Below are 12,500 nucleotides of genomic sequence, written 5' to 3'. Positions count from 1 at the left end.
AACGGTGAAGTACGGTGGAGGGAGCATCATGATTTGGGGCTGCTTTGCTGCTTTGAGGCCTGGACCGCTTGCCATCATCGAGAGAAAAAATAATTCCCAACTTTATCAAGATATCCTACAGGATAATGTCAGTTTGACTGTGTGCCAGCAGAAGCTCAGTAGAAGTTGGGTGATGCAGCAGGACAATGACCCTAAACATCAAAGTAAATCCACTACAGAATGGCTCCAAAAAAGAAAATTCAACTTTTGGAGTGTCCCAGTCAGAGCCCAGACCTTAACCCAATAGAGATGCTGTGGAATGACCTCAAGAGTGCCGTTCACACCAGACATCCTAAGAATATGTCTGAGCTGAAGCAGTTCTGTGAGGAAGAATGGTCCAAAATTCCTTCTGAATGTTGTGCAGGTCTAATCTGCAGCTACCGAAAACGCTTGATTGAGGTTATTGCTGTCAAAGGAGGATCGACCAGTTATTAAATCCAAGGGTTCACTTACTTTTTCCACAGCACTGTGAATGTTTAATGGGATGTGTTCAATAAAGACATGAAAGATTATAATTGTTTGTGTGTTGTTATCTTAAGCACTTTGTGTTTGTCTATACTTGAGACTTTGATGAAGACGATCACATTTTATTTACATGTATGCATTTGGCAGATGCTTTTATCCAAAGCGACTTACAGTGCACTTATTACAGGGACAATCCCCCCAGAGAAACCTGGAGTTAAGTGCCTTGCTCAAGGACACAATGGTGGTGGCTGTGGGGATTGAACCAGCAACCTTCTGATTACCACCTATGTGCTTTAGCCCACTACACCACCACCACTCATATTTCCAATTAACGCAAAAAACCAGCTAATTCCAAAGGGTTCACAAAACTTCACAACTTTTTCTTGCCACTGTATCTGTCTGTCTACCTCTCTGTCTGTCTATCTATTTCTATATGTCTGTCTGCCTGTCCGTCTACCTCTCTGTCTTTCTGTCTGTCTATCTGTCTGTATGTCTATCTATCTAGAAAGAAAACAAATATCTGAAAATCATCTCACTATTACAACCATATCTTAAATTCATCAGTTTAATTCTTAAAAGGTTTTACAACTTTGTCTACTCTTTTCTTTAGGTGTAAAACTTTATACAGAGTAAAAAGTTCCTTATTTCCCCTTTAAGGAAGCTGTTATTAGTTTTTAAACATGGTTCTCTCTGGCTGTGGTCTTATCTCGTCTCCTGTGAGAGTTTTCTGAACAAGGAGTTTCTTCGTTTAGTAAATCTCTCATTTCACATTCTCTCTGCAGAGCGGACGTCAATGCCTCTAGGGATGTGAGCTGCTTTTCCAAGAGAGTCAATTACCAACAAATAATTACAGCAATGTTCCATTGTCTCGCCAGAGTTTCATCAAGGGCAAGAATTCTCTTAAAATGGTTTGTCATTTTGTGCTGTTTTAAAATAGTTAAAATCAAAGGAGTCAAAATCTTGAAATCTAAATAAAAACTATTTACTTTCTTAATACATGTACAGAGGTGTACAGTACCACCCTAGATATTGAGGACGTGTCCCACCCAATATTCAGATTAGTGGTCAATCTATATAGATTTTCTGCTGATGGATTCTTAAAATGTTTCTTTCAGCTCTCCAATCTTAAATGTTTGGTTACATTTTTGTGGAAATATGTCACATTATGGAAGTTAAATGGGTTGTGAATCCTGTTTTCATGTTGACCTGTTGACTCTTACCATCCATGCCGTCACAAAATCGCCCATCCATGTTCCTACAGCGGCCAACTTCATAAAACTCTCGTTTCTGATACCCATGTACTCCGTCACCATATAAGGACTGGATAGAGAGAGAAAGAAAGAGACAGTCGGTCAGTTTGAGGCTGTCTGTCACAGCTGATCAACTCCAGCGAGTGCAGCAATCATGAGGCGTGGCGGTCCGCTTCTTTAGCAGCAGCTTTTCAAAACCCTTTTATTCAACATGACATTCACTGTGTAGTGTTACAACAACAGAACAAAATGAAGATAAACACACACAAACACTTCAGAGACCTTTATGATACATTCAAGGAACAACAACGCTAAGAGAAAAGGATTCATCGCAAATAAACGGCAAGCATTCATATGTTATGACAGAAAGTGAATATAATCTTCTTTAAAGTGCTTTTATGCCTTCAGAAGTGTTTACAAGCCTTGAACAGGTACAAACTGGTTAATCGGCTTATGTTTGGCAGTTTGTGGATTATAGACGTGGAAAACGCACAACAAAGCCAATTTTATTGCATGCAAATATCAGAACAAGCGGATTTCTGCCACCTGGGTTATTCTGCAGCAACTGAATGCAAACACCGTTAATGACATTTAATGAGCTTTCACTCTTATTCTCGTGTTCAGCGGAAGGTTTGTTGTGCACTAAAACATGTACCATAGTTTGTTGGACAGGGAAACATAGAAATACCCTGCCTTACAATGGGGTTGAATAGCCGTATTCTGAACACATACCATGGCGATAACATGCTTGTTTGGACATTTAACATGGTACCACCATGTTTTTGGACATGGTACTTTGGCAATCCCACGTTTTTTGTACATGCACCATGATGATACCATAGTATTACCATGTTTTAGGACATGTTCCATAGTATTACCATGTTTTAGAACATGTACCATAGTATACCTGTGTTTTTAGAACATGTACCATGGTATTGTCATGTTTGTACAACATACACAGTGGTATTACCATGTTTTAGTACATATACTATAGTATTACCATGTTTGTAGAACATATACTATGGTATTACCATGTTTTAGTACATGTACCCTGGTATTGAGAATCAGAATGAGCTTTATTGCCAAGTATGCTTACACATACAAGGAATTTGTCTTGGTGACAGAAGCTTCCAGTGCACAACAACACAATGACAAGAAAGAGATAATAAAAAAAATAATATATAAATATATATACGAATGTACAAATACGGCAGAAGACGTAGGGTATGTTGGATAAATATAGATGGACTAAGCTGTGTATTGCACATAATTATTGCTCAATGGGGCAGTTTTACTAGGCTGAGGAAAAAACTGTTCTTGTGCCTGACGGTTTTGGTGCTCAGTAGCGCCGGACAAAAGGCAACAGTTCAAAAAGGAAGTGGGCTGCGTGAATGGGGTCCAGAGTGATTTTTCCAGCCCTTTTCCTCACTCTGGAAGTGTATAGTTCTTGAAGGAAAGGTAGGGGGCAACCAATAATCCTCTCAGCAGTCCGAACTGTCCTTTGTAGTCTTCTGATGTCTGATTTCATAGCTGAACCAAACCAGACAGTTATTGAAGTTCAGAGGACAGACTCAGTGACTGCTGAGTAGAACTGTATCAGCAGCGCCTGTGGCAGGTTGAAGTACAACCTCTGCTGGGCCTTTTTTACCATGTTTTACCAGGTTACCTTTTATTACCATGCTTTTGCACATGTACCATATTATAACAGTGTTTTTACAACATGTACCATGGTATTGCCATGTTTGTAGAACATATATTATGGTATTACCATGTTTTTGGACATGTACCATAGTATAACTGTGTTTTTAGAACATGTACTGTGGTATTATCATGTTTGTAGAACATATATTATGGCATTACCATGTTTTAGCACATGTACTATGGTATTACCATGGTTTAGGACATGTACCGTGGTATTGCCATGTTTATAGAACATATAATATGGTGTTAACATGTTTTAGGACATGTACTTTGGTATTACCATGGTTTTGGACATGTACCATAGTATAACTGTGTTTTTAGAACATGTACCATGGTATTGTCATGTTTGTAGATGATATATTATGGCATTATTATGTTTTAGGGCATGTACTATGGTATGACCATGTTTTAGGACATGTACTATGGTATTTCCATGTTTTAGGGCATTTACTATGGTATTACTATGTTTTAGAAAATGTACCGTGGAATTTCCATGTTTGTAGAACATATCCTAAGGTATTGCCATGTTTTTGGACATGTACCGTGGTATTGCCATGTCTGTAGAATATATATTATGGTATTACCATGTTTTAGTACATGTACTGTGGTATTACCGTGTTTTAGGATATTTACCATAGTATTACCATGTTGTAGGTCAAGTACTATGGTATTACCATGTTTTAGGACATGTACCATAGTATAAATTTGTTTTTAGAACATGTACCATGGTATTTCCATGTTTGCAGAACATATCCCTTGGTATTACCATATTTTTGGACATGTACCATAGTATAATTGTGTTTTTTGAACATGTACCATGATATCGCCATGTATATAGAACATATATTATGGTGTTACCATGTTTTAGTACATGTACCATAGTATTACCATGTTTTAGTATATGTACCATAGTATAACTGTGTTTTTAGAACATGTACTGTGGTATTGCCATGTTTGTAGAATATATACTATGGCATTACCATGTTTTAGCACATGTACTATGGTTTTACCATGTTTTAGGACATGTACTATGGTATTACCATGTTTTAGGACAAGTATTATGGTATTACCATGTTTTAAGACATGTACTATGGTATTACCATGTTTTAGGACACATACTATGGTATTACCATGTTTTAGGACACGTACTATGGTATTACCATGTTTTAAGACACGTACTACAGAATTACCATGTTTTAAGACATGTATGGTAGTATTACCATTTTTTAGGATTACCACTTTTAGGAAATGTACTATGGTATTAAAATGTTTTAATAAATGTATCATAGCATTGCCGTGTTTAAGGGCATGTACCATAGTATTACCATGTTTTAGGATACGTACTATGGTATTATCATGTTTTACGACATATACCATTGTTTTACCTTGTTTTTAGGACATGATATTATGGAAGTATGTTGTTTTCAACATGATACCATGGCAATACTCTGTTTCAGGACATGTAGCATTAGTATAACCATGTTTAAAGACATGTACCATAGTATTGCCATGTTTTAGGACATTTACTATGGTGTGCTATGTGCTAATGCACACGCTTAATGAGTTTTCAGCCTAATTAGTGTGATTGGCCCATACTTCCTGTTCTGATTAGTCAACATCACCTTGCTGTATCAGATACACTACACTCTTGTAGGCCAACCGATGGGAAGATGTCAAACTTGTTAACCAAAGGAACCACTTGACCCATACGACACGCTACTTTACGTGACATCAAAACACATTACGTGTCGAAAACGGCTGCTGGATTATATGCCCTCATAATGCATGAGATTCAATCTGATTTTGTATTCCATCCATTACGCCCAGAGAACGGCCATCATTAGAGCACACGACTGATCACCTCCCCCCCACACACCGATAAAGCTGCTTTAGAACGAAGATTTATTGCCGCATTAAGTCACTTCCAAACACCTCACGGATCTGGAACACGGCCAGTTGCCGAAGTGATCCTACGGGGAGTCGTTCACCAAGGGCATCGTACCAATCGATAATACAGAAACCCTTAAACATACTCAAACGCATCAGAGCAGTTAAACTAACTTGCTTTAGTTTGTTAGCATGCAACTGAGCAACTCATTTAGGATGATGCTTTCTGTTAGTATTACATGCAGTGAAAATGTTGTGATGTGTCAGTCCTCTCTCTCTCTCTCTCTCTCTCTCATTAAAGGCTTAGGTCTTGATTTATTCATGATGGCTGTAATTTTAATGCAGGTCTTCTATGTGCCCTAATGCAGTAAAAACTAAGTCACATCAGTATTCACCAACAATTTTGAGTAATAACTGCCTGGTCAATTTCAATAAATCAGAATGTCTTCCAGATGATTACAAGTACATTGCCACTTCATGTCAACATTTTAACCTAATGTAACTGAATAAACATTTCACCCACTTTTAACTGCACTACTGTATTCCCTAAAGTCTGTTATGTTAATTACAGTTATAGCAGCCCAGGTGATGAAAAATTAAACCTTAAAAAAATTAATTAAAAAAAAGAGGTCACACATGCTGCACAATTTGATTTAAATCAACAACACTAGAAGTTACAGAATACAATTATACACCTTGAAGCGGATTACTCGAGCCGGGGAGAAATTTCAGTGAACGGACACTCATTCCTGGAAAGTTAGTGTCGGTGTGATAGGATTACTGATGTCTCGGGACGTGCCGGGCATTTCTCTCTCTCTTTTTCCCCTCAACTATGACAGATGCTCGGGTCGTGAGTATTAATATGAATGTTGTTTCAGAGCAGATAGTAATGAGTCAGGTCTTACAGAGAATAGAGTTAGGATTTTATGATCATTATAAATTCAACTCCACCGGGTGCTAAAAATGTCATTTCACCTTTGGTCTGTTTTCAGGGTGAATCAGAATCATTCTCTGTGAAAACGGCCACTGTGGCACTCTGGAGTTGTTTGTGACATTTTTACTGCATCCTGAGGAATGAATTTTAATGAAGCACTGTCTTGGACACCACACATATGAATTTCCCCTCTCAAATGAGTCCAAGATTTTCTGAGGCTCAACGGATCTTTGAGGAACTTCACAGAATAGGATTCTGCATTTGATGCCTAGTGGACACTACATGACTCAAGCTCGTCTCATTTGATGTTTTGAGTCAGCGACTGGTCTGCGACGAGAAGTCTCGGATCTCACGATGAAAGGTCTTGTTGTGTGCGCACTCCTGCGACAGGCCGGGACAGTTTTCAAAACAGCTTGATATCTAGACATCTTGTCGTCGTGTGTGCGCACTCTCACGATGAGCGAAAGAACGACAATGAGCCACAGCCGATGAAATACAGAGAGAGTGCAAGAGGAGGGCAATGTATTAGGAAGCAGAAGATAAAAAAATAATAAGAATATAATCAAACCTCTTTATTATTGCAAACAGCAAAATGGGCATGAGCCATACTTTCATGTTTGTTGAAAGAGAAGGACAAGGTAGCCTGGGTAGCTCAGCAAGTAAAGACGCTGACTATCACCCCTGGAGTCACGAGTGTGCTGAGTGACTCCAGTCAGGTCTCCTAAGCAACCAAATTGGCCCGGTTGCTAGGGAGGGTAGAGTCACATGAGGTAACCTCCTCGTGGTCACTATAATGTGGTTCTCGCTCTCGGTGGGGCGTGTGGTGAGTTGTGTGTGGATGCCACAGAGAATAGCGTGAAGCCTCCACACACGCTACGTCTCCGTGGTAATGTGCTCAACAAGCCACGTGATAAGATGCGCGGATTGACGGTCTCAGACGCGGAGGCAACTGAGATTCGTCTTCCGCCACCCGGACTGAAGTGAGTCACTACGCCACCATGAGGACGTAGAGCGCATTGGGAATTGAGCATTCCAAACTGGGGAGGAAATAAATAAAATATATTAAATAAATAAAATAAAATAAAATAGAACCTCACCCATATCTCTCTGCCCACTGTTTTTATTATTATCAGATATTTTTATATTTTTTTCCTTTGCCAATAAAGCGCGAAAATGGGCGAGAGCCACTCTTTCGTGTTTTTTTTACGTTATCAAGAATAAATTGTGCGAGTTTGTGAATGAATTTCGATATCTTAAATTTAATTGAAAACGGGATGACGCTGAGGGCGGCTGAAACAGCCAGTGTTTCGCCGGTTCCGTGCAGATTTCAAAGGTATATAAGCATACGATCGGAAAATGTAAAAAAGCGAATGAATGAACGTGTACAATAGGGACAGGGAAATGAGCTGCATGCACATTAGAAGCTCAGTTACAGGTACTGCATTAAAATAACTCAGCATTCTGCTCTAAACGTCATTTTTGGGAATATAACGAGAAACTGTGCGCCGGTTTTTAGCGCTTTTCTTTCTCGTCTTTTACTTTTTTCGCTTTATTATTATTCAGTAAAACACAGACGTAATGATTGATGTATGTCCTGTGATCGGATAACCCAAAACTCATCTTAATACAGGTGTACACATGGTCACATTTGGGGACGAATGGTCGTGTAGTTGATACTCTACAGTCCTGAAGTGTTCACAGCAGCACGATGACAAACGGGACTGTGAGTCGCAGGACGGCGACTGCAAGTCGTGTAGTGTACGCTTGGCTTAAACCCCCCAAAAACAATCTGGTAGGCGGATCGATCCAAAAGTATCGATATTTCTACACTGATGTTGTATAGGGAATATATTGATTCTCACATGCCGTAAAAATAATTCAATAAAAATGAATGCATATCATCAGCTTTGAAGTGTGAAAATAAGAAATATATTAGCAAATAGTTGCGTAAAATAGGAACCACTTTTCTTCTGCTCATCTTAAAATGCTGAAAGACACTGAAAAACAGTCACACCGCTCCAGTAATGACAGAAAAACAGCATCTGGAGTTAATTCACAGATCTCAACGTGACATTTATTATAATGGGTTTGTGTGATGTTAATTGTAAAATTAAAAAATGTTGTTTAATCCTGTAAAGCCTGACATATGAAAGAATTGTCAGAAAATTCTAATTCTATTTTATATTAAACTGTGGTAAACACATAGTTTTTTACTTCTTTTTTTATGTATCATATTTGATGCATTAAACTTTAAAAGGTCATTCTCCTCCTGAGGTCCAGCATTTCATTTGTGTGCAGGACATTTGTTATGTAAGTTTTTCTACAGGGGTAAATCTTGGGGTATTATCAGAGGACTCTCTGGGCTTTTCAGAGATACCAAATGTTTGAGAGTTTGGCCATGACAACTTCCTCTCCGTAGTCTATAAATATGATTAAAATGTATCACAATATGAATAAAATATTCTTTTTTCAATAAACAGTTTTTATCATATGTATTTGATGCACCAAACACTATATTGACATTTAAAAAAGTTTTTTCGCTGGGTCTCATGAACTTATGGTAAGATGACATCATAACAGCTTGTAATGTAAAATAATGAGATCTTTATAATGACAGAGCCGGCTGCAGATATGAAAACACAGAAATATTAGTTCACACTTTAAATATATCTTATAAAATATATATGTCAGAATTGTTTTTGTGGTGTGCATGAATGTAATTTAATGGTGATTGAGAGATATTCCTCAAAAGAATGTTGTATCATATTTGATACATGCATTTCAAAGGGTTTTTTCAATACAATAATATACAAAATTTGAACCAAGCACAAGTTGCGTGTATTCAGCAAATACTCATTTTAAAATATCAGTAACAATATAATCATTACTGCCACTTTTACGTTATTAAAATAAGCTGTCATTTATCCCAACATAAGAGTTAATTTTTGCGCAAGCCATTTTAAATAGATCGATATAAACATTGAAACCGCTTTGTTCACAAATAACCACTAGATGGTGCCGTAAACATGTGAAACTTACATACTAAAGGTTGTTTGAGTCATCAGCTTGAACAGAGAGTGAAACAGGAGCCGTCAAACGTTGTGTATCATATTTGATACATACAGTGTTATAAGGCTAAATATTAATAATTTTCTGTAATTGTTGTTAATAAATGATAATAAAAAAATCGGAAGTCTAATAATTTTACGTTTAGGTTTGACTGCACAGCTTTTAAAAATGATACAAAAAATGTGCAATTTTATCCCAAGAACTTGAAGAGTTTTCGCTATTCATCTGTGATATCCATATCAGTTAAAATTGTCAAAATTGCAAAAACTATATTTAACCACTGAATTACCAAAAGTGTAAAGAGTCAGTAAAGACCCGAGATATGTAATAGTGCCGCTTTTTTGCGCTTCCATAAATGATATTTTTATGATTGTTTGATATCTATATAAGTTTACTATCACCTATATTTCTTTGTTTATTACAAGATAACTACAATATTATGTTGATTTTCTGCGCAACAATGGTGAATTATCATTATCACATATGCGTGTACACATACATATTATACATGTTATTTCTTACTTTCTTAATTGTTTCAGTGATTGACTTGATTTACATTTGACACTGATATTTGATGAAGAAACAACAAGTAAATAAACTATAGCAAGTTTAACACATGAACAGTATGATATGACTATTGTCATTTGTGTGTGTGTGTTTTATTTTTTTATGTTAATTGTCTTGAAAATGTTTAGAAAATTTGACACTATCTGGGCATTTGTGATAGATATGCATGCTGGGTCGCTAAAGACCGGAGTATGTAATAATGTTCGGCGAAACACCCATGCATTTAATGTGTTAATGTGTATATCCTCATTAGCGCACAAAATACTAATAAACACATCTAAAACAAACCAATACAAATCAATAAAAGCATGAATGTCAACATTTAGGAGACAAAACTATAGGGGACTTTCACTGTTTGCAGTTTTAAAGTAGAACTGTGGCAAAAGAGAGAGAAACCCCGAATATATGAAGCTGATTGTAAGAAATTAGCAAACAAAATGATCACTCTCATCCAGACTTAAAATATGCAGATTTTTGCTGCTTTCCCCTGAGGAGTTTTGTCTTGAACTAAAGGCAAAAATTGTTGAAAGTTATATTAGTAATTTCGGTTGTTAGATTAGACAGCTAAAGGAGCAGAAATGGTTTGATTTATGGCACCAGCCGCTTGTAAAACAGCACTTAACATTATCACACTGAGTGGATAGTCTAGCTGCTGGTGATGTGGTCTTACACACACACACACACACACACACACACACACACACACACACACACACACACATTACATGTCATTTCTGATGTACGATTCGGCCTATATGTGCATCTGTTAATCCCAGGGGAGTTTTGCAGTTGTCACGGTAACAATGGAAATAGCTGGTCTTCTGCTGTGCTGACCTGTGAAGGAACACTGGCCCCGCCCCCTTCAGCACTAGCCCCGCCCCCTGGCCTACATAGTCAAACTGTTGTTGCCATTTTCTTCAGAGCTTCATATTCTTAAAAATGTGACCCAATTTAAAGGGATAGTTCAGTCCAAAATGAAAATTCTGTAGTTATTTATTCACACTCATGTCGTTCCAAACCTGTAAGACTTTTTCTTTTTTCTTCAGAACACAAACGGAGATATTTAGCAGACTGTTATGGTGACCGTACTGTAAGTATTTACAGTATTAAAAATCACAAATAAGAATTATATTTTGCATACAGAAAATGAAGCCTATTTTTAGGGGCAATTACAGGTTTTCATATTGTGACATCAGTTTCATTACAGTTACACATATTCTCCCCCACAATTCCCATTACCACAATGTGAAAAAAAGATGGTCATTATGATACTCTCATTACCGCAACTTAAATAAAATATTGTTTACATTTTAAAGTATTCATACATCATAGTAGTGCTACTTTGGTGCTGCCTTTCCTTTTCATTGATTTTAATAATAAAAAATATTCAATAGCATCTAATTTACTATAATACAGTAATAAAATGTCTGTGTTACGGTAATGAGAATCATGATAATGGGAACACTAAAAGTAAAACATCTCTTCTGGTAATGAGAATTGGGTGGTAAAATGTGCTTAAGTGTCCTAAAAATAATTCCACAATTAAAAAAAAAAAAAAAAAATGTAATGGTCCTAAATGTAGACTATATTTTTCTAAACAGAATTTAGTATGTCACACACACACTCACACTCACACACACACACAGAGATAGACAGAGAGACAGACACACACACACTCACACAGAGACAGACAGAGAGACAGACACACACACTCACTCACTCACTCACACTCTCACACACACACACAGACAGACAGACACACACACACACACACACACACACACTCACACTCTCACACACACACACAGACAGACACACACACACACACACACAGAGACAGACAGAGAGACAGACACACACACTCACTCACTCACTCACACTCTCACACACACACACACACACACACTCACACTCACACACACACACAGAGATAGACAGAGGGACAGACACACACACACTCACACAGAGACAGACAGAGAGACAGACACACACACTCACTCACTCACTCACACTCTCACACACACACACACACACAGAGATAGACAGAGAGACAGACACACACACACTCACACTCTCACACACACACAGAGATAGACAGAGAGACAGACACACACACACTCACACAGAGACAGACAGAGAGACAGACACACACACTCACTCACTCACTCACACTCTCACACACACACACACACACACACTCACACTCACACTCACACTCACACACACACACAGAGATAGACAGAGGGACAGACACACACACACTCACACAGAGACAGACAGAGAGACAGACACACACACTCACTCACTCACTCACACTCTCACACACACACACAGACAGACAGACACACACACACACACACACACACACACACACTCACACTCTCACACACACACACAGACAGACACACACACACACACACACACACAGAGATAGACAGAGAGACAGACACACACACACTCACACAGAGACAGACAGAGAGACAGACACACACACTCACTCACTCACTCACACTCTCACACACACACACACACACACACTCACACTCACACACACACACAGAGATAGACAGAGGGACAGACACACACAC

General features: G+C 38.0%; 1 protein-coding gene across 2 annotated transcripts in view; it reads right to left on the bottom strand.

Annotated features, from left to right (window-relative positions):
* tmem117 (transmembrane protein 117) overlaps window positions 1–12,500 on the bottom strand; it is a 70,429-nt gene that overhangs the window by 30,160 nt on the left and 27,769 nt on the right. For both annotated transcript variants that reach the window (XM_051690271.1, XM_051690272.1), the window contains exon 4: window positions 1,725–1,824. In XM_051690271.1, the coding sequence (XP_051546231.1) occupies window positions 1,725–1,824 (100 nt within the window). The remainder of the gene's footprint in view (window positions 1–1,724; window positions 1,825–12,500) is intronic.

Source organism: Myxocyprinus asiaticus, chromosome 46 (assembly GCF_019703515.2).
Source record: "Myxocyprinus asiaticus isolate MX2 ecotype Aquarium Trade chromosome 46, UBuf_Myxa_2, whole genome shotgun sequence".
Taxonomy (NCBI): domain Eukaryota; kingdom Metazoa; phylum Chordata; class Actinopteri; order Cypriniformes; family Catostomidae; genus Myxocyprinus; species Myxocyprinus asiaticus.
The sequence above is the reverse complement of the archived record's forward strand: the minus strand, read 5'-3'. Positions and strand labels throughout refer to the sequence as shown.